Raw genomic sequence first — 23927 nt, 5'->3', positions numbered from 1 at the left:
GTACCAGTTAACTCACGCAGCTGAACGCTGGTCTGAGCTCCCTTTTTATTCATCAGCCTGCTTGGTTTTGTTTAATCACATTTCTTCCTTGTCTGCGTGTGAGAACGAGGTGGAGATGGAGCAAGAGGGAGAAGGGATGAATTCTGATTCTATTGGCCGGTGTCTATTTCTCTCCCCACCCACAGCAGTTCCACCTCACCTTGGTGTCTCCCCACGCACATCCAACCCTCCTTATCGCAATGAAGAAATCTACAGCCAGAGTTTCTATGGATTTTATTTATAAACATTTACCCCCAACTGGCGATCGTTGAGTTGACAGCAGGCTTGGCTGGTTGGGAGGGAGAGAGTACTAGGGGGCAGCTGCTTCTACTCTGGTGTTTCATGTAGAGAGGTTTAAAACACACCAAAAAAAAAAATCAAACTGGAGGTGACAAGGCTGTACCTCCCAAGTGGAAAAATGGATCTGAAGGAGAGCCCTAGTGAGGACAGCTTGGGAAGCCTCCACCCCTCTAGTATTCAGATCTTTGCCAACACGTCCACACTTCATGGGATCCGGCATATATTTGTGTATGGCCCACTGACACTTCGTCGCTTTCTGTGGACCATTGCCTTTCTATGCTCGCTGGGCCTTCTTCTTCTGGAAAGTTCAGAGAGAGTGGCCTTTTACTTCTCCTACCAACATGTTACTAAAGTGGACCAAGTGGTAGCAGAGAGCCTGGTCTTTCCTGCTGTTACCATCTGTAATCTCAACTCCTTTCGGTTCACTAAAATCACAACTAATGATTTGTACCACGCGGGAGAACTGCTGGAGCTTCTTGACGTCAATGGTCATATACTTGAACCTCACTTGGCAGACCCAGAGGTCTTGGCTGTTCTTGAAGAGAAAACTAAATTCAAGCAGTTCAAACCGAAAACCTTCTGTATGGGGGAATTTATGGAGCGGACAGGCCATGACCTGAAAGACATGATGCTTTACTGCAAGTTCAGAGGACATGAGTGCAGCTACAGAGACTTTAAAACCGTGAGTACTACTTACCTGGATGTCATTGCTCTCAGGGAGCTTGTTAAGGAGTATTTCATGGGATACGCTTGTATCTTGTTTATATAAAGCTGCATAGAATACTCTAGAATAAAAATGTCCTATACGTTTTGCTTGAAGAACATCCTTTTATTTTATAGGCATGTATCTACCTGTTCTCCTTTGATCATAAGCTATGTCTCAGTTTTCTTGAGTGCAGTTGCAGACTATGTTGTTGCAGAGGCTTAATCGGCACTTGATGGGTTGTGCATGGCTTCTTGAGATCTTCGGGGTGGCACATGGCCACAAGGCCTGCCAAATTCCTGTCTAATATAATGCACTGGAAGTCCAAGTTATACACATTATACGCATTCCTGTTTGTCCGCAATGGGAAGACAAAGCCAGAGGGCTTAATAAACACAATTGTTTGGCTCAGCTGGAGAGCTGGATCTGTGGAGCAGAGTAGGCCGGGGTCAACAGGTGTCAGACTTGGAACAAATCATTGGACGTATTGTATCAGACAATTGTATTCACTTCTGTATGAATTGATCATGTCAGTGTGTACAATTTCTTGTATTTCTGGCTGTATACAGTTCTTTCTTGGATATTGTCATTCACCTCATCCCTGGTTTCCTGCACTCATTACAATTGCTGTCTGCCTCTAGTCTATGTCTGTTACACGCTCAGATTTATTATTTCAGATACGATCAGAGTTTTGTCATTTGCACAGGCATGCCGGCTTTTGAATTTACTTTTTACTATGCTCTGCCATGATTGGAGTTGCCTACAATAGTTAAAGGAAGGCTTATCCATGATGATCCCTGGTAGATTTAGCATTGACTTAAATAAGGTAAATGTGCAATTCTTCCTTAGTTCTTCTGGCTATGCATTTAGTTCTGGCAGTGGGCAGGTTAACTGTTTTGCTCATAGGAATTGTAATCCACAAGGGCTTCATCGGAGGATTTATTCTGTATGCTGGCTTATGTGTAAAGCCCCGTTTAAGGAAACTTATGGCTTGTAATTGACTATTACTCTTAGCATTGTCTATATATTGCAATATATTGGTTCTTACACATCTGCTTAAGTGCTGTGGCTTACTGGGTGGGATTACAGTTACTCATTTGCTCTATGGGGTGGCACATTAGTTAACCAATGGCTCTTTGCATTAAAGGAGCACACAGGAAAAACCTGATACACTGTGTTTTGCCTAGTGCCAGGTCTGAGAGGGCGGAGCATGACACACAGGAAGTCTGAGAATACACAAGAGAGACTTCCTGTTTTTTTCTCTGCCCCTCAGGTCCTGCAGTTGGTATAACACAGTGTAGTACTTTTGCTGTGTTTCTGAACTATAAACACTTTACACTTAAATTTGTTATTATAATTACTTTTATTACCTATATTTTTGCATGACCTCACACAGTATACATTGAAGAGGTGAAAAAACACAGTCATGGAAAGTATCTTAAAGGGGTACTCCCGGTAGCAGATTATAATAGGTCCGTTTCGGGTGGAAGCCAGGGGCCCTGAGCTCCTGGGGGGCCCATGGCCACCCAAACAGGCTTATACTTTTAGTGGTGTATTGTCCCTGGCTACAGTTCTGCTATAATTTGCAAATAATTGCGGCTTTTTTACCACAATTTTGCACAAATCAGGGCATCATGACATTATCTATCCTGTACTATGAACACCACGCTAGTGCTACCACATGCACAGTGGGGTTGGGGGGCCCATGCTTAGTGAACAGCCCGGGGCCTATGGTAAAGTTAATCTGCCCCTGGGTACTCCAGAGAAAATCTTTTTCTTTCAAAATAAACTGGTTTCAGAAAGTTATATAGATTTGTAATTTACTTCTATTTAAAAAAAAACAAAAACAAAAAAAAACAAAACAGGTTTTCCCATACTTATTAGCTGTTGTATGTCCTGCAGGAAATGCTTTTTTTTTCAGTTTGACATAGTGCTCTCTGCTAACATCTCTATCCAAGATAGGAACTGTCCAGAGCAGAAGAGGTTTTCTATGGGAATTTGCTGCTCTTCTGGACAGTTCTTCTGGACAGTGAGATCAGTAGAGAGCATTGTGTCAGACTGAAAAGAAAACATTTCCTGCAAGACATTCAGCAGCTGATAAGTATAAGAACACATATGTTTTTAAATAGAAGCAAATTACAAATCTATATAACTTTCTGAAACCGGATGCTTTGAAAGAAAAAGATTTTGGCTGGATTACTCCATTAACTGTATACCCTTTGAGTGTGACATAGGACAAAAATGTGAAGGTGTTTCTTTCTTTTTTTTTTTTTTTTTCTTTCAAAATTGCATTGAATTTGCATTGCATGAACAAGGCCTGAGGGTTGTTCCAGTAAAAGTCGCAAGCAAATTTACTAAAATGAGATTTTGAAGCCATTTTAGATGATACCACTGGGGCGAACTCGTATTTTGCAATCTGCTGCACGCACCTATTCTTCTTATAAGCCTCTTATTGATATTACCAGACAGTATTTTTACTTTCGATGTGTCTGCAAATAATGTATAAGTAGTTTTGGAGATACAGAAAGAAATTCATGAAAACAAGAAAAGTTGTGCAGTACTAAGCCAAAAGAAATTACATAAAAATAGAACAAAAGAAGAATCCGCTTTTTTTTTTTTTTTTTGCAATAAAGAAATAAAGTAAATGTCTAAAAACTGGTCAGTACCTCTTGGTAAACCTCTCCTCTATCCACAGTGGTTCTGGAATAAAAACTTTATAAATCCTAGGCCATATAGGGTTATTCCCAATGAGTAGCAGCAGATAGGTGAATACAATTCTACTGGCCATGTGCAAGGACGTCGGTGTGAAGGCCAAAACAAAAAAGAGGACTGACCATTGTATCCATATGCTCCTCTACCTTTACTGAATGGATGGACTATAAATAGTGGCTGAAGCTTTGTGCACACAACTTTTCTTCAGGTGTATTTATGGCAGTATACATGTATTCACACAAATGCACACATAATATGCCACCTTTTGCGTTAAGTGGGAATTGCACATGTATTTTTACCCCCTTTTAATGTCATGTAAACATGCACAAACAGAAAAATTCAAAAATCAGCAACAATAGAACACTTTTGCAGGACAGTAGCAAGCCAGGAACTTAATTATTGAGGCTGGGTGTGGCTGGTGAAGCTACCTGGTGTTTGATTGAAAGTTGCTGGGGAAGCATTTGGGTATGCATGCTGGCCAAGATGCAGCAAGGGAGTGCGTATACGAAGGGTCCAATTACACGGCCCGATCATAAGGCGTGAACAAGCGCCGATCTGCTAGATTGTTGACTGAGAAATTACACAGACCGACTATTGCACAGCAAGGGCTGCACGGACATCGTTAGAGATGTCTGTGCAACCCTTGCCTTTAGTGTAAAAAAATAAGGTTTTTACTTATCTTACCACGTTCCCCGGTGTCTTTGGGCCTTCCCTGGTGTCTGGAGCTGCAACTCTACCTTCTGTTCCCATCTCGGCACTGACAGGCCGCTCAGCTAATTACTAGAGATGAGCAAGTAGTGAAATATTCGACTTTCGATAATTCGAATTGAATAGGCACCGAGATTCGACTATTCGAATGAATATTCGATCCCATTATAGTCTATAGGAAAAAGATTCTCGGAACTTGGAAATCAAAATTCGACCACTTGGAGGTCACCAAGTCTCCATGAAACCTCCCTAAACTATGCCAACACCTCCGGAATGACACTGGGACATTAGGGGGAGCATGCCTGGGTGCACCCAACACCCCAAAATCGCAGTATAATGCCACTCTCTGCAGTTGCGAAGGAAAAATATTTGTGAACGCTTTACGGCAATGTTCACACATTTCGTTCGTATTTCTTGCGCAGCGTTACATACATGATTCCAATGTGCGTCTGTAGAGCGTCATGTTATTCGCGCATATCATGCGTAATGCTGTACGAACGTTACTGGAACAGTATGTATGACGTGCCTTTTTGTGGGCTACTGGAACAATATATATCACGTGCCTTTTACTGGGCTACCGGCACAATAGGAATCACTTGCCTTTTACTGGGCAACTGGCACAATAGGTATAAGGTTAACGTGCCCTCAATGGGCTAAACCAGGGACTCTATAAGTCACTTGTACACACAGGGTACTGGAATGAATACAGCTGCTGCTGCTGCTGTTATATCATCTATTTCTTAGCACTGAGAAGTGCTTTGGATGCAGACTCCAGAGATGACTTTTTCATTGGAGTTTAGCCCTGAAAAGGACTTTTGGGTTTAGTAGTAATCCTGCCTAACCAAAACGCTATTAAAACCTATCTCTTCCTGTTCGAAGATCTCTCCCTGACTTGGTTGAAAGCACATCTGCGGTCGAGAGGCAGAAGTCAAGTCTTAAATATTCGAGGTCATGTGGTTCAGCCATCCAATGAGGGCAGACGCTGTTTTCGCGCTGCGTGCGTACTCCCAGGGTCCCTCACGGCCTCCCTGCATGGTGATTGGATTAAAAAAGCGCCAAGTGCGATGAGAGGGCTTTCAAATGTTTCCCGCATATTCAACACACTACTCGATTGTATTTGGATCTTTCGAATACCACAATATTCGATCGAATACCTACTCGATCGAATCGCATTCGCTCATCTCTACTAATTACCAGTGATTGGCTGAGCGGCCTGTCAGTGCAGAGACTGTACCAGAAGGGAACAGAAGGCAGAGCTGCAGCGACCAGGGAAGGTGGTAAGGTAAGTAAATACTTTATTATTTTATACTACAATCATCAGCTGTTGGCCATGCATCGCTATTAAATGTAGCGATGCACTCCAGATGATTTTAGGCCTGGACCTAAAGAAACAATCAGCTGATGATCTGATGTGTCTACTACAAAGAGCGATAACCTGCTTAATTAGCCTGATTCAGCCAATTATCGGTCCGTGTAATAGGACCCTTAACAGCATGTGTATGGCAGTGCAGGGAAGTGTAGACCACTCAGTGTTGAGTAAAGGTAACCCAGGTGTTGTGCCTACATACAGTAGATGGGGAATATACTGGCAGAAGCAGACTACCAGCATTACTTTTCCTGTGTTACATAAAGATTATCAGCATTGTGCGAAAATTTGTAACAGTTGTCTGGTGATCGCATTCTTTAATTCACCCATTGTGTTTCCTAAGGAAATCATTCAACCTAGACTTCCTACTAAATTCTCCCGTGAAGTATCGCTGGATTAAGATTTCCAGCTTAGAGTCTGGTTTCACATAGTGTAAGCTCCATCGCCAATACACAACCATAAAGATATTCTGTCCATCATGCTTTTCTTTTTAACAGTCAATGGCTCCATAGTTTTGTGGGTATAACTGCTCTTTACTAGCAAAATTCCGCTCTCATCAATGAATCGACTCTAATTAAGGAGGACAATTTTGCAGTTAAATTGCTTAAAATAAATGTAAAAAATAGTCACATGCATATCTACCCAGACTGCAACTGCTTGAGGCTTCCACTATGTCAGACTCAACAACCTCACCCAAGCTCAGATTTTTTTGAGACATCATTTAGTATCTGTAGACGTCACTAATGTATAACTTAACCTGCAAAATTCAAGGCTACAAATAGTCGCCTAGTTATAAAAATAAAAATATCATGGTTCATAGAATGCGCAACTTGACTGCAATGATTTATTCGGCATGTCTCTAACACGCTCCTCCCTCCTGCTTAGATGAAATCCATAGTCATAGGAACTCATTTGTATGAGGAACATATGCAAAGTCAATGTTGTATAAGAGCAGAGAAAACAGCATAAATATTCAATGGGGGAAAATTAAACCTGGCAGAAAATTTTATGTAACAGCCATTATGTTCCTAGAGAGCAGTACATTGTGTACAGCACATTGTATAGATTGGTAATGGTACGGAATATTATCCTTAAAGGCCACCTTTTAGTACTCTAACCCAAAAGCACAACAATGTCATCAATATTTGTCTGAAGCTTTAAGGGGGTTTAAAAAATATCTTGCATTAACTGTTTTCTTGGTCCCTCCATTTTCACAGACTAAAAGAATCGGACAGTTTAAAATATGTTTTTGGGTTTTTCTGCTTTTGTCATCTTATTGTCACCAATGGGCCATGGGCCAAGGTCACCCCCCACTCCTCTTGTGCTCTCATTGATGCTGGGACTTGGGTCTCCTTTCACTCCGACCCTCCGCACAGTAACTTACTCTGCCACAATCCCGCCCTCACTCTACGCCGCAGATTTAGTGTATTTTAAAGGGGGATTATGCCCTAATTGCTCAAAGCACTTCACTATAAATTCCTGCCCTGTCCTGACCCCCTTCCCATCCCCCTAACTTGTGGCAGCTTTTCTGCAAGTCCTGTCCGTGTTTCCTGCCTGCCGTCCTGCTTATGTATCTCCAGCTACGCTTCACCTGCCATCGCTAGCAAGCCATGCCAGGGGTAGTGACCTGGGGGTCACCTGCCACAGCAAATCTAACCCACCCTGCCATGGGCTCTGGTGAAGCCAGCGGCCCCTTAGTCTCTGCTTCCTGGTACAGCTTATGCCATTGCCAGCAGCAGTTCAGTGGATTCATGACTTCAGTTGCCACATGCACATTCAGGATGATGTCAGATGAATGAAATATTGAAGAACGTAATATTTTATTACCTTAAAGGGTTATTCCAGTCCTAGAAAAAAAGAGTCAGGGTAATAGTGAAAAAAAAAAAAAAACCATACTCTCCTGCCCTGATTCCCTGCAGATGGCTTCTGATCCTCATTCCCTTAAAGGGAATGTACCATCAGGCCTGGGCTGAAGCAATGGAGGCGGGCTGACCCACCCCCAGTAAGGGAAACCTCCGCCCCTCTATGAAACTGCTCTATTAGAATCAATAGAGCTGAATAATAGAGGGGCGGGGGTTTCCTCCCACTCAGGGTGGGTCAGCCTGCCTCCAGTGCTTCAGCCCAGGCCTGATGGTACATTCCCTTTAATGCCTGTTCTTGTGACATGTCCCCACGAGAACTTCTTGTTCTGGCAATCGTTGTCTTAGACCATTGTGGAGAATGGCATGGGCTGCATAGCTGTGGAAAGGGCAGCTGTGAAGGACTGGGGCAGGTGAGTATGGTTTCTTTTTAGATTTTTAATATCATCCTGATTTTTTAAGTTTTTGATGGGGTTGAAATACTTCTTAAACTCTTGCGTTGCTTTTGCGGCCATTTATTCATCCTGCAAAGAGCTGTCCTGTTTTTTTTATCCTTTGACTGAATCTGAATTAAAGTCACACTCTAAACAGTTCCAATTTTATCTTGCCATATCTGTTTGCAGTGATATGATCAATATACACTGGTGCTTCACTTTTGTGAAAAGAAGTGTGTGGCTATGTTCCCACTACGTTTATTCCTGTCCGTTTATAATTTTTTAAATGACGTTTGTCATTTTGAGTCCAAAATAACATCCATTATTTAGTGGTTTGGCTGCCCATTAATGCGAAAACAGATGTTGGTACATTACTTTGAATGTTTGAATGTGTCTTTAATTGAAAAGTCCATTGAATTACATAGTAAAGACGATGGAAGGACGGTGAAAAAAGAACTGTGTGTGAACAACTTAAAATAATGTCTGTCGCTTGCAAAAGACGTCCAAAAATAATTGTCATGAACATGGTTTGAAGTCCACCTCAAAAGGTGTCCGACATTTACTACACTTTATGCAAATTACATCTGTTATTCAAGTCAATTAAAATGATGCAATAATAGACATTTTCCCCCTTTTCTCTACTTATTGTGAACACAGCCTAATAGTGCATGTGAAAAGGAGCCCTGTTTAAGCCGATGTACTCTAAGGCCTGCATGGGGGATGTTAGGAAGATTGCGTGCTCCTCTAACCTTGTGCTGATGTAAGGGAAGAATAGTTTTGTTATGTTCCACTAGAGATCTCCACTGTTTGGCTCCCAGTGGGTGAATATTGTACAGATAAAATAGTAATGAATGTTGCTTGGAAGTATCCGTTTGCGTGATTCCAGTCTTTAGTGGTGTGACAGCCACAATGACCCTGACACTTGACATCAGCAAAGTAGACAGTTCATAACTATATATATATTGGTAATAGCAGTAAAATGCAATGAAACACAATAAGAACACTGCAACCATATGACAACCACAACATTTTGGGGTATGGCATGGCATGGTCTTTGCCATATTTAATAAATGATGCCTCAGATTATGAGCACTTCTCTTTTTTTATACTGTTATATTCTCATCATTTCGGTACACATTTGTTTTTGTTCTATCTGTCCAAAAAGTCTATATCCAGAACTTTGCGGCTTTGTACCTGTTTTATAGCCTTTGGGGGAGATTTATGAAAGGGTGTAAATATACACCTGGTGTAAACTTCCCACAGCTACCAATCACAGCTTCTCTTATATTTTACCACAGCTGAAAGCTGAGCTGTGATTGGTTGCTGTGGGCAGTTTACACCAGGTTTATATTTACACCCTTTCATAAATCCCCCCCCCCTTTATCTTGAGCTTTCAGTGGCTTGCATCTAAAAATAAACTCTGGATTTACATCCATGAAGGCATCTCATAACTGTAGACATAGACAATGGTACACCTCCCTCCTGGATAGGGTTCCTGTCTTGGCTAGATTTTTTGAGGGATTTTGTTCTTCACAAGTGAAACAATTCTGCAATTATCTACTTAAATTGTCTAATATACTTTCTCAAACCTTCGTTGTAGCTTATCAATAGTGCTTCAGTTCCTTCTTGAATGCAAAAAAAAAATAAAAATAAAATAATAGCAATAAAAAGCAGAGTCGCCTTGTATTACCACTACAATGGAGTACGTAAGCAGATGCATGCGTACCTGGGATGGTTGTGCTCATGCTTATGCCTGGTAGGGAATGTAGCCTTTATCCAAATAGAGGTTCCATCAAAGAGAATCAGGGTTAACATATGTAGGTTTCTGAAGTTTTTTTTGGTACTCAGAGAGTAAGGGCCACAATATTGCTTACTCCATCCCATATAAAGCCTATGACCCTTTATGAAGTAAAATTAGAAATGTGGCTGTATTAGGAGGATAATGGACAGTCCATTTTGTACCCCTTTCTAGATACTAGTCAGGTCCATCCTGTGCCATGTGACATTGTGTTATTGGTCACAAGATGTCAGGCCCCATCTGTCGTCATACAGTGAATGCTGAAAGGAAACTGCTTTGGTCTATGTCCAGCCATTAGGACCCCATGTATATGTTATAGCATAGTGTATATACAGTACACCCTTGCTTTTTGTTACTGGTCCAAAGCCAGTCAACACTAGTGCCCGCTAGAGATGAGCGCAACTCCAGCATGCTCAAGTCTGATCTTTCGGCATTTGAATACCGATGGCTGAAGAAGTTGGATGCAGCCCTATGGAGTCCAGGAAAACATGAATACAGTCATTCGTATAAAATTTACAAATAATCAGGCTCGAACACACTCATGTTGCGCTTATCCTTAGTGCCGGCCTCTATTGCCTATATTGTTTCCTAGTTCAGCCTCATCAATATCCAAATACAGACAGACTTCAGTAATTGTTAAAGGGTGCACATTAACGTGACTAGTGATTAGGACCTGATCTCTTATCTGTCATGTAGCTCCACAGCGGATCTGAAAATGAGAGCAGTGATCTGATTAGTTACTATGAGATTGGTTGCGACACTTACTCTTTCTCTTAGTACAATTCCTATGCCTGTAAGCCACTGACTCTGTAATGAACACGGGAGGAATCACAGCGAGAAATATTGTCATGAGATCAACACAGCGAAGCAGCCTCAGGCTTTTGGCCTGTTACTTTAAGCACTGATCACTCGGCATAGAATAGAGCCGTAAAAAAGGCCCTCCCCCCCTAGACGTACAATAAAGACCTTTTATACGTTTCGCCTGGTGGTTGTCTTAACTGTTATTATTTGGTGGTATGTGTTTTTCCTTTAGTTGAAGGTGATGTCTAGCGTTTGTGATCTTGAATTGCTCTATGCAGCTTTTTTATTATTATTATTAGAGTAGTGCAAACACGTAAGCGATTCACTACGCGTGCCAGAATAATATTTTTCAATTTCTATGTGGATTCCATTTGGGAGCAAACTTCAATGACATTAATTCTGTTCTTCAGCAGACACTAATGGAGCGTACACATAGCTAGCAAGCATTTCCATGCCATGCGGCACAGTGGCCAATTTCTATGCAATCATCAGTGTGCGGAGGTGCTGCTTCTGCTGATCAGTAACTCTAAGACTATTCATGTTAGCCAGTTGCAGTTTCATCGAATGTTTCTGCTATTTTACGGTATGACGTCAATGGAGATGATTCCTCTGGAGGAGGGGAGGTGGAAGATGATAATTTGTTCGCTGTAATGAGCTAAATTAGGGAATTGCACAATCGTCATAAACATCTTAATGACACAAAGCGTTGGATGCTCTGCACATATGCAGCATCACTTATGCTGGTTACAGACTGAGTTCTGTGGTGGTCTAGCCTTGGCCTGCCTATAAAAGCTAATGATGAAGTGTTCTATGCAGATTGCTGCACCACTGCACAGCTGGCAATGCTTTTCAAGTATCGAAATCATTCATGCTTTAAGCGTGATGGCACCCAAAGAGCACCTTCACTGTATCACTGCCACCTTCAAGCACATTACAGCAAATGAATACAAGTTTCAAGTTGTACGGAGCCTAAATATGGCACACACACAAATCCATGAGCCTTACTGGCATATGTCTCCAATTTATTAAAAATATATAAAGACTTTTATATAACTTGGTAGAAAGTGTTGTCTCTTAGTACAGGGGAGAGGAACTTACATCCTTCCAGGTGTTGCAAAACTATGTAACGCCTGGAGTAGTGGATCCACTGGACCGTCACCAGCGATGGCACTAACCTCACCAGGGAGCGGAGTCTAAGGGGCCGCTGGTTTTCACCAGAGCCCGCCGCAAGGCGGGATGGACTTGCTGCGGCAGGCGACCCCCAGGTCGCTACCCCTGGCTTGGTTGCTAGTGACGGCAGGCGAGGCGTAGCAGGAGCAGTAGGCAGGAGATAGTGCTGGCCGAGGTTTGTAGGCGTAACCGCAGGTGACAGGCTAAACACAGGAGCAATGGTGAAACAGGGGAACAGGAACCAGGAACAAGGACTAGGGACCAGGTAGCGGATAGGAATCAGGAACAAGGACTTGGGACCAGGTAGCGGATAGGAATCAGGAACAACAGGGGGCTGGGCCAAACGCTAAGGGAAGCATGTAGAGGCTCCAACACAAGGGACAGGGCATGCTGGGATTTATAGGGAGTGATAGGTGCAATTAACCAATTAAGGGCGGACTGGCCCTTTAAATCTGAGACAGCCGGCGCGCGCGCGCCCTAGGAGGCGGGGACAGCCGGCACAGACAGAGACAGGAGCGGAGGAGAGGTGAGGCGCCCCCAGGGGCCGAACTAGCAGCAGCGCCGGGTCCCTGCACAAGGACCCCGGCGGCTGCATGGGGCAGGAGGAGGTCGCGGCGGTGGCCCGGAACATGGGACGCCGCCGCGGCCGTGACAAACTACAATTCCCGTCTGGACAGCCAGAGCTTTAGGCTGCAAATTGTTCTTCCTAGCCTTACAGTAGAATAATGCAAATCCCATGAGAAAATACTTCTGTATTTCTGCAACATGTAGTATGTGCCATAGGGATGCAATTGCCCAGATTTACTAAAACTGTGTAATTCTTCCACAGTGAAAATATGAACTTGGTGTAGCTTAAGTTTAAATCAACTATAGCAGGAGTACGTCTAACTAGAATTGTGGGCTCACTTTAAAAACCAGTGTAATCACACTCGAAATACGTCAGGATGTGATCTCCAAGCTGCATGATGTTTGTCCTGTGTTTTAACTGATGCGTGTAATGTGGAACATTGGATCACATCTAAAATACAGTGTTAAAGGAGGAGTCCGGCAGATTATAAAATCTTGAAGCCGACAGGGGCAGGGGGGAAATTGATTACAAATACTCACTTATCTCTCCCCGTGCCCACAGTGGGCGGCGGGACCCCAGCCAGAAAGCATTTCCCCCGTGTTGTGATGACATTTTGACTCAGAGAAAAGGCCTCTCCCAGCTGATGGACTGGCTGCTCAGCCAATGATTCACTGGAGTGGCATCCTGCCCCAGTCACCGACTGACTGAGCGGCCAATCCATCAGCCCAGTGGTGACATGTCATCACCTGAGATCCCAGAGTTGGAGGGGGTCCCACGCCGGTCCTGCCACTCACCATGGGCACGGGGAGTGGTACGTTAGTCCTTGTAATCAATTTCCCCCTGCCCCTGCTGGATTTCATAATCCACCAGACTTCTCCTTTAAGTTATGGAGACACACTCACCAGTCTAAAATATACCTTTTATTGTTTGATATTATAATGATTAACTCAAAAAGTTAACAACACAACCCTCTTGTGTCCTTTCTTGATTGTATTATTGCACTATTGACCTTCAAAAGATTATTTTGCCAGTATGCAGTATGATAGACACCAAAGAGAATTTCTATTTAACATCTCCCAGTGTCATCACATGAGGGATACTTTTATTGGTTTCTCCATACCACCCATAGAAAACCTGAGACACATGACACTGGGTGTAGCACTGGTTATGGGTTCTAGGGTCCTAATGCAGATTTACAAATGACAGGGAGCACACACAATGGCTGGTGGCAATGTTTGGCAATAAGGTTGGTATCTATCTCATTCTATAGGACTTCTATAGTCTCTAGAGGTCCTTTCTCTCCTTATTGGTATCATTATAATTACCGCTTCCAGCATAAATTCTTGGAGTTGCTCCCTCTGGAATGACTCAATGTTTGTAATAACTCCTCAAATAGTGTTTCCTTATTTATATTGGTGGATTGAAAGCTATCATAGCCTGTAGCACAGACTTCTCGAGAGCACTATTAACGTGTGTCATTGTTTTATGCATTTGATTTCCATGCGTAATCTTTCTTCTGTTACCACGTTTGGCTTTTTATGCACCAATCCAAGCTTGCCCTTAAAGGACTTTGTAGAGATTAGTTTCTACAGTCCCACTGTGATCTTAACCTGTCATTTTATGCCATTTACACAGCTCCGTTTTTAAACCACATAAACTTATTCTTCTATGTGTCCAGCTGAAAAAAAAAAAGGTAGATGTAGAAACTATTGTTGAGCGGATAGGCCAAACTTTTTGGGGAACCCGAACGCTGCAGCCCTAGGGAGTCCTGGAAAACATGGATATAGCCATAAACTGTTCTGATAAAGATGCTTATTTCCCTAGAATATAGAATATGAAATATATGATAAAGGTTTGTTGAGGAGTCTTGTAGAGTTAAGAGGTAAATATATTTCTTAAAGACAATGGGGGAGATTTATCAAACATGGTGTAAAGTGAAACTGGCTCAGTTGCCCCTAGCAACCAATCAGATTCCACCTTTCATTCCTCACAGACTCTTTGGAAAATGAAAGGTGGAATCTGATTGGTTGCTAGGGGCAACTGAGCCAGTTTCACTTTACACCATGTTTGATAAATCTCCCCCAAAGTGTCACTAGCAAATGTCATCTCAACACTATAAAAACAGCCAGTATTTTTACCCTGACCATATATATATATATATATATATATATATATATATATATATATATATATATATATATATATGATGGTAGTTTGGCTGCAAATCAAAAATGTTCGTTTAGTGGAGTCTCCATAAAGTAACAGGGTCCTTAGGCCTTAGAAGATGTATGATAAGATGTACAATGCAGATCAATAGCTCTCTCTGGGGCTCAACAATTCATGGCTGCGATAGTCAATTCCTATGTGGAACGCTCTCTCCCACCACCTCTTCAGGATGAATAGTGAACCAAACTCACAAAACACGTTCATAGCATAATGAAATGGTGTTCACATTGGATACCAATCAATCGTACTCTGGTGTCGAAATCCACTTTGCCATGATAAATGTTCAAGTGCCAAGGAAAACAAACACCAAACAATCCCTCTACCATATCCAAATGTCCAGTAATTGCATTGTGCTGCATCTTCTAAGTGTGTCTCCTGTGCTACATTAGCATGCTGACATATACTGTATAAACATATATTGGGAGCTTCACATCCAACATCTCACGGCTTCCCTGCAGATACGATTACATCATTATACTTAGACAAAATAATTAAACAGTAAAGTGGCTTGTCATCTGTAAAGTCACTTATTTCTCTGCTCGAATTAACCCCCAAAGCCCTTAGAGTCCACTGTAAGGCTATGTTCCCACTATATTGGTTTAACAAAGGAATAACAAAGTATTCTGTACCCGTCCTTTTTTTTCCTTCTTTTCCTCCATGAAATTTTCTCTTAATTTGCTTTTGCCACCAAAAAGCCGGGACACTAAAAAGTTTATAAATAATTTCAGCAGCATTGGGTGTGCTTTTTCCACATTTTAAGAGGCTTTCCAGAGCAATGTCTTCATCTTTGTTAGTTTTTTTTATGCTGTTAGCCATGTGGTAAAACTGTTTATATAACTTTTATTTCATTTTTTAATAATTTTTTATTTATTTATTTAATTTTCCTTGTGTTTAAAAAGTGAAAACATTTGAAAAAAAAGAAGCTTAGAATTTCTCTATTCTGACCCTTATAATGTTTTTATTTTTTGTCCTTTGAACCTCTTGAGGGCTAATTTTTTGTGCCATGATCTGTAGTTTATAACGATACCTCACTAATTTTTGTGGCCTTTTTTATTACTTTTAAAAAAAATTTCCCCTGACTATCTTTCACTTTGGAGGTATTTTGTGCTTACACTGTTTACCGTGAAAGATCAGGAATGTAGCAATTTAATAGTTAGGGCAATTTTACATGCGGCGATACAAAATATGTTTAACCCCTTCAAGACAGAGCCCTTTAATGCACAAAAGTCCAAGTCAAATTAATGCAATGTTCCTCCCTGCCTTCTAAGAGCCATAGCGCTTTTATTTTTCCACCTACAGGGCTAGTTGAGGTGTTATTTTTTGCGCCATGATCTCTAGTTTTTATTCATATCATGAACTTAGTAGCAATGTCCTACCTGAGTTTCACAATAAGTTCCTTCTACGTTGGTCATACTATACAGTTCCTCTTGCAAGGTGTAATGAGGAGGAGTCCTTGCTGTCGGGGTTGGGAGCGAGCCCCGGCCGGCGGCTCTGCTGCTACCAAAACACCCGGCACGGTAGAGTAAGTTCAAAGGAGTCCACGTTTGGGTGACGTCACTCAAACGTGGACTCCTTTGAACTTACTCTACCGTGCCGGGTGTTTTGGTAGCAGCAGAGCCGCCGGCCGGGGCTCGCTCCCAACCCCGACAGCAAGGACTCCTCCTCATTACACCTTGCAAGAGGAACTGTATAGTATCACCAACGTAGAAGGAACTTATTGTGAAACTCAGGTAGGACATTGCTACTAAGTTCATCAGAATATTTAAACATTACTACGTGTGAGTACGGCATACCGCTATTTGAGATCACAAACAAAGTCACACACCAAGCATTCACCTGATTGTGATTTTGTATTTATTATAATCAACTCTTCATCACAGTTTTTTTCCTTTATAAGATACATTTTACGATCGCTTTACAATTATTGTTTTACTACCGAATATCCCTGTACCAACCACAGCGCTTTAGATCATCATTATTTATTTTTTTTTCCCTATATCAATATAGAGGATTCGGAACCCTCTAGATCTATATAGCGGCAGAGTGGCTAGGTACCTACAGTGCAGCGCCGCACAGTGTGAACTATTAGGGAACACACATTTACTGTTTTATTCATATCATATTGGTGTAACAGAAAATTTTTTATTGCTCTTTATTAATTTTTTTGTGATATATAATTTAATAAAATCAGCAATTTTGGTGCGTTTTTTTTGTTTCCGCTTATGCCGTTCACCGTGCAGGAACAATAATATTTTAATATATTGGACAATTCTGCACGCTACGATATATAATATGTTTATTTATTTGTTTATTTATTTATTTTTTACTTTTATAATGGGCAAGAGGGTCTTTTAAACTTTTTTTGGGAGGGGGTATATAAGGAGTTTTTTAATACTTTTCAAAACTTATTATTCCACTTTTTTAACACTTTTATTTACTGTAAAATATGCAATCATTAGATTGCATATACTGGTCTATGCTATGCCATAGCATAGCATAGATCAGTGTTATCAGGCTGAGAGCAGACTCTACACATAGATCTCCGATCCGACATGCGATTGGGACCCCCGCAGCAGTCCCGATCACTCAGTGACTGATGCTTGATGTGTCACTGAGCACCTTAAATGTCGCGGTCACTGTAGATCGCGGCGTTTAAGGGGTTAATGAGAGTCGGCGGTGAGATCACAGCTGACTTTCATTACCTCCGGCACTGGACACAGATGAGAGCGGGATCGCACTCCCTGCAGCGATCTCACTCTCATCACAAAACCCCCGTCAGTACAGGAACGTATATATATATACATTCCTACTGCACGGGGTATGTGCAGTAGGAACGTATATATACAGATTGCTGACGTGAAGGGGTTAAAAACTAGGAAAATTGGGGGGGGGGGGGTATTATAGTATAAATTTATTTATATATAAGGAAACATTTTTATACATTTTGCACACTTTTGTAGTTCCTCTAGAGCAGTGATTTTCAACCAGTGTGCTGTGGCACACTAGTGTGCCGCGACACATGGTGGAGTGTGCCGCGGGGAAAGTTCCCCAAACTATGGTGCCCCTGTGAAACAGGAGAAAACAATGGGGGAGAGAAACCTGGGGATGGGGGAGAAGCAGGGGGGAGAGAAGTTTGGTGGAGAGAAGAACAGGAGAGAAGCACGGGGGAGAGAAGCACAGGAGAGAAGCAGGGGGGAGAAGTATGGTGGAGAGAAGCACAGGAGAGAAGCACGGGGGAGAGAAGCACAGAAGAGAAGCAGGGGGGAGAAGTATGGTGGAGAGAAGCACAGGGGGGAAGAAGAAAACAGGCCCAGGTTTCACACTGAGTTAGTATAAATACATTTAGAATCTATATTATTAACTATATGTATATGTACTGTTTTAGTGTCATTTTGTGCCATTTTGGTTGGTGGTGTGCCCCGGGATTTTTTAAGTATAAAAAGTGTGCTGCGGCTCAAAAAAGGTTGAAAATCACTGCTCTAGAGCATGGATTGTCAAACTTCTACTGGAGCCTCAACTGAACAAAATGATGCCTGGGCCTCACCAGACTGATCAAGAGGATGCTGGAGCCTTATAATCAGTAGTGGAAATCCTTACAAATATAAATACTATTGCTGAGTCTACCCTTCATTCGACTCCAAAACTCTTTATAACATTAATATAATAATGTTTGAAAACCAGGGATTGTTGTAGTTTGGGAGAGGACAGAGCGCTTGTCAGTCTTCAGGAAAAGTGCCACTGCAGTTTTTGTGTCAAAGCCAGAAGTGGATTCAGATGGGATGGAAAATATAAAGGGAGCACTTGTATTTCTCTTTCCTGTTGGATCCACTTCTGTTTTATCACAAAAACTGCAATGGTAGTTTTCTAGAAAACTGCAATGTCGGAAACCAGCATTATAGTCGCTTGCATAAAAATTGCCTTCCTAGTAGTGCCTCACCAGCATTTAAGGGGCACCTCACAGTTTGATAAGCAAACTACATTGATTCATGATTCAGCCCTCAACTGCAGCCTGTAGAAATCGACAAACCATGCAGCAACTGAGCAACTCAGGCTGCCTTTACAATGGATGGGCTTCCCGGGATCACATTGCTCATCTGGCCACTGGACCACCAGTCACCGGTATTTGTAATGTTTAAATGCTGTGGTCAGTGTTTAAACAGTTAAAATAGCCGGAAACCAGATCGCTCCATGCCAGCTATAGGCCACATATGCAAAAGAACACTGCAGAGACACCATCACATCTCTCGACGTCAGTGAACTAGCCAGACCTTCCCTCCGGGAAAGAACAACCGAGCCAAGGGCGTTCTCCAGTCAAGGAAACCACCTCAGCAAGGTATCCATCCACAGACAGCTGTTTCGGGGTTTTTGCCCCTCATCAGTGTGGAGTAGGTTTCTGGCTAGTGGGAGCAATGACTAGTAAGTGCATGCAAAAGGACGCTGGTTGACCTCAGGTCAACCAGCGTCCTTTAGCTATAGGCCACAGTCCCTGGCTGCTGACAGCGGCCAGGGTCAGCTGGGTATAGAGAGGGCTCCGCCCTCTCTGTGACCTCTTATCGGCACCACAACATACCCGTTAATCATGGTGCCTTAAGGGGTTAAGATTATTCTACAGGCTTTGTTTTTTATGTCTATTATTTTATTCCTATGTTGCTTGCTATTCTCTTTCAAATCCACCAACTCATAAAGAGAGGGATGAAACAATATCCTCCAAAACAGATGTTGTGCCTTTAGCTTCATCCAGCTGTTCTAGCATACTAAGGGAGATCATGTTTAATCAGCAGTACATCAGACCATTTTTTTTTTTCATAGTTAACCCCTTAAGGACAGAGCCTGAAATGGCCTTAATGACAGAGACAAATTTTATGAATATGACCAGTTTCACTTTATTCATTAATAACTTTGGGATGCTTTTACCTATCAGGCTGATTCTGAGATTGTTTTCTCGTGACATATTGTACTTTACATTTCTGGTAAATTGGAGTCGATACTCATAACGAATCTTTATGAAAAAAAACCAAATAATGTGAAAAAATGTGAAAAAATGCATTTTTCCAACTTTGAAACTTTTTTGCTTATACAGAAAATGGTTATACCACATAAATTATATATTAAATAGCATTAGCAACATGTCTAATTTATGTTGGCAGCATTTATTAAACAATCTTTCATTTTTTTTAGACAATAGGAAGCTTAAAACATTAGCAGCAAATTTCCAAATTTTCTGTAAAATTTCAAAATCAGATATTTTTAGGGACCTGTTCAGGTTAATTAAAGTGTATTTGAGGGGCCTGTATGTTAGAAAGCCCCACAAAGCACCCCATTTCAGAAACTGCACCCCCACACTCTGCAAAAGCATATCCAGAAAGTGTTTTAACCCTTTAGGGGAGTCACAGAAATAAAAGCTAAGTGTGTAAGAAATTTGAAAATTTTAATTTTCTGTGCAGAGATTTTATTGTAATCCAATATTTTTCATAATTATAAACCTATTACCAGAGAAATGCACCCCAATAATTATTGTCCCGTTTCTGCAGTTTATAGAAATACCCATATGTGGCCCTATTGCGCTATTTGACGCAACCACAAGCCTCAGATATAAAGGAGCGCCTAGTGAATTTCAACGCCTCTGTTATATTTGGTCATTTTTGACTGTACCACTTCAGGTTGGCAGACGCTCTGGGGTGCCAAAACCTAAAAAACACCCCTAAAGGGACACCATTTAGAAAACTACACCCCTCAAGGAATGTAACAAGGGGTGCGGTGAGCATTTGGACCCCATAGGTGCTTCACAGATTTTCCGAACAATATGGCGTGAAAAAAGAAAAAAATTTTTTTTACACTGAAACGTTGTACTAGCCTTCAATTTTTCATTTTCTTAAAGGGATAAGAGAAAAAAAAAGACACAAAATGTGTAGCGCAGTTTCTCCCGAGTACAGAAATACCCCACATGTGGCGATAAAGTGCCAAGGGGGCGCAGGTCGAGCCTCCAAAGGGAAGGAGCGCCAATTGGCTTTTGGAAGCTGAATTTCACTGGAAAGGATTTCAAGGGCCATGTCGCATTTACAGAGCCCTCGTGCTGCCAAGACACTGGAAACCCCCCACAAGTGACCCCATTCTGGAAACTACACCCCTCAAGGAATCTAACAAGGGGTGCAGTGAGCATATGGACCCCACTGGTGACGGGCACAAATGTGGAACAATGTGACGTGAAAGGGAAAATTTTCATTTTTCACTTTCATAGCACAAATGTGCCCGTCATCAAGGGGTCCATATCCTCACTGCACCCCTTGTTAGATTCCCTGAGGGGTGTAGTTTCCAGAATGGGGTCACTTGTGGGGGGTTTCCAGTGTTTTGGCAGCACGAGGGCTCTGTAAATGCGACATGGCGTTCATCATCTATTCTAGCCAAATCCAACCTCCAAAATCCAAATGGTGCTCCTTCCCTTCGGAGGCTTGCCCTGCGCCCACATGGCGCTTAATGTCCACATGTGGGGTATTTACGGACTTGGGGGAAATTGCTCTACACATTTTTTTCCCCTCTTTTAACCCCTTGTGAAAATGATAAATTCAAGGCTAAACCAACATTATAGTGTAAAAAATGTAATATTTCATTTTCACGCCACATTGTTCCACATTTCTGCCCGTCACCAGTGGGGTATATATGCTCACTACACCCCTTGTTACATTCCCTGAGGGGTGTAGTTTCCATAATGGGGTCACTTGTGGGGGGTTTGAACTGTCTTGGCAACACAGGGGCCTTTTGAATGCAACATGGCCCCTCAAAATCCATTCCATCCAAATCCAGCCTTCAAAAACCAAATGGCGCTCCTTCCCTTCGGAGGCTTACCCTGCACCCGCATGGCGCTTTATGTACACATGTGGGGTATTTCCGTACTCAGGGGAAATTGCGCTACACATTTAGTGTTTTTTTTTTATCTTTTAGCCCCTTGTGAAAATGAAAAAATCATGACAAGATTAATGATTTAGAGTAAAAATTTTACAAAAATTACACTAAATGTTGGTCTAGCCTTGATTTTTTCCATTTCCACAAGGGGTTAAAAAAGAAAATGAACACAAAACGTGTAGGGTAGTTTCCCCTGAGTACGAAAATACCCCACATGTGGGCATAATGTGCCATATGGGCACAGGGCAAGCCACCAAAGGGACAGAGCGCCATTTAGAGGCTGGAATGGAGGATGGAGGCCATGTTGCATTTACAAAGCTCCTGTGCTGCCAGGACAGTAGAAACCCCCCACAAGTGACCCCATTATGGAAACTACACCCCATAAGGAATCTAACAAGGGGTGCAGTGAGGATATAGAGCCCACTGGTGACGGACACTTACGTAGAACATGTGCCAAGAAAATAAAAAATACCATTTTTTTCATGTTCACGTCCCAAATGTGGCCATCACCAGGGGGCCATATCCCCGCTGCCCCCCTTGTTAGATTCCTTATGGGGTGTAGTTTCCAGAATGGGGTCACTTGTGGGGGGTTTCTGTCCTGGCGGCACAGAGGCTTTGTAATTGCATCATGGCATCCTCTAATGGGCATGGCGGCCATACCTACTTAGCTGGGGAAAAGGGACAATTCTAATTTATTTGGGGGTATTAGGCCAATTATTAGTTTATAAGGTTGGAAAGGACAGGTGTCCATCAAATTCAACCTGTGTTGACCCAGAGGAAGGCAAAAAACCCTCGTGAGGCACACGACAGTAGCCTCATCACTGGGAAAAAATTCCTTCCTGACTTCATAATGGCAATCAGAATAATCCCTGGATCAACGTGACCCCTGAAATAGGAATAAGGGACAGAATTTAGACAATGTAGAACCCCAATGATGTGTGGTGCGCCTTGAAGCGATCCAGTATGCAGAGGCCGGGGTGATCAGGACAAGTATCACACGGGAAAATGGTGTCCTTCCTGATCCCCCTGTTACACCACACTCTGCACTTCTTCTGGGGTCTCCCTTTCTCCAGTGTGGGGGACGTCACCTGGAAAATGTTGCCCTGGTGCGTTACGGGGTCCTTCATATCCAGAAGCGCTGGGTCCGCTCCATGGCTGCTAAATATTAGGGCTCTATTACTGCTTCTGATATGTTCGGATCGTGCCGCAAGCTACAGTAGCTCGGGCAGCGAGGGACCGGAAGAGGGGGCGCTGGTATAAAAGTTATCCCCGTACAGGTGGTGACCTTTATCCAGCAGTGGGAAGATCAGTTCCCGGACGATCTTCCCACTTGTTCCGAGGATGGGGGGGAGGGGGCATCTGGGGGCTGGATTCGGGTGTCCCTTCCTACATACACTCTAAGGGTACGTGCACACTGCGGAATCACGACAGAAAACCCTTCACGCATTCCACAGCTGGCACCCACCGGCGGAGTGATGCAGGCGCACGTCTCTGTCCGTGTCATAGACTCCATTCTATGCACGGCCGGATTTCGCTCTCCGTCCAATGTGTTCATTCTTTGGATGGACAACGGAATCCGCCCGTGCATAGAATGGAGTCTATGACACGGGTAGAGACATGCGCCCGCATCAGTCTACTGGCGGGTGCCAGCTGCGGAATGCACAAAGGGTTATCCTTCGCCATTCCGAAGTGTGCACGTACCCTAAATCTGTAAATGCACCCTGAAGTACGCTCACAGAGTTTGTAGAATTTCACACCATACCGTCATCTCTTATTGGGACGGTACTGGCGGAAAAGACTTGTCTGGGGGGCAGCGTACGCTACGCTACCCCCAGATACGTCATATGAGGATGAGGATGAATGGAGGAACGAAGGATCCCCCCATTCATCCTCACTGGCTGTTTCGGTGTCGGAGGCAATAATAACGTATCCCTCTGACGCCGAAAACACCCTGGGGGTCATCTTTATACGGGGACTGGTATATGGGGTATGTAGTGGTGTAGTGTCAAACTTTATTCAATGTAGTGTGGTGTAATGTAGTGTTTTTTTTACGTGTTTTTTTTTTACAGTAAGTATAAAAAAAACCTACGCCAACAAAGGCGTTGATGATAAATGCCGCACTTATGTGCGTCACTTATAAGTAGACCGTGGCAGTAGGATATAGAAAAAAAACACCCTATGCCAAAAAGGAGGAGTTGCTGATTAGCAGCGCACTTTCGTGCGATGCTGATCAACACTCAGCGGCGATAGGGTGCGGAAAATAGAAAAAATTAAAAAAAAAAAAAAACTTTTTCGACATTCTGAACATCCCTGTAGCTGCTGATAAGTGTATTACACATATCA

The 23927-nt window shown here is 42.6% G+C and overlaps 1 protein-coding gene across 1 annotated transcript in view; it reads left to right on the top strand.

Annotated features, from left to right (window-relative positions):
- Positions 1–457: 457 nt before the first annotated feature.
- The window catches only part of ASIC2 (acid sensing ion channel subunit 2), a 597272-nt gene continuing 573802 nt past the window's right edge, over positions 458–23927 (top strand). The window contains exon 1 of the mRNA XM_069952708.1: positions 458–1021. Coding sequence (XP_069808809.1) covers positions 458–1021 — 564 coding nt within the window. The remainder of the gene's footprint in view (positions 1022–23927) is intronic.

This window comes from Dendropsophus ebraccatus, chromosome 14 (genome assembly GCF_027789765.1).
Source record: "Dendropsophus ebraccatus isolate aDenEbr1 chromosome 14, aDenEbr1.pat, whole genome shotgun sequence".
Classification (NCBI taxonomy): domain Eukaryota; kingdom Metazoa; phylum Chordata; class Amphibia; order Anura; family Hylidae; genus Dendropsophus; species Dendropsophus ebraccatus.
The sequence above is the reverse complement of the archived record's forward strand: the minus strand, read 5'-3'. Positions and strand labels throughout refer to the sequence as shown.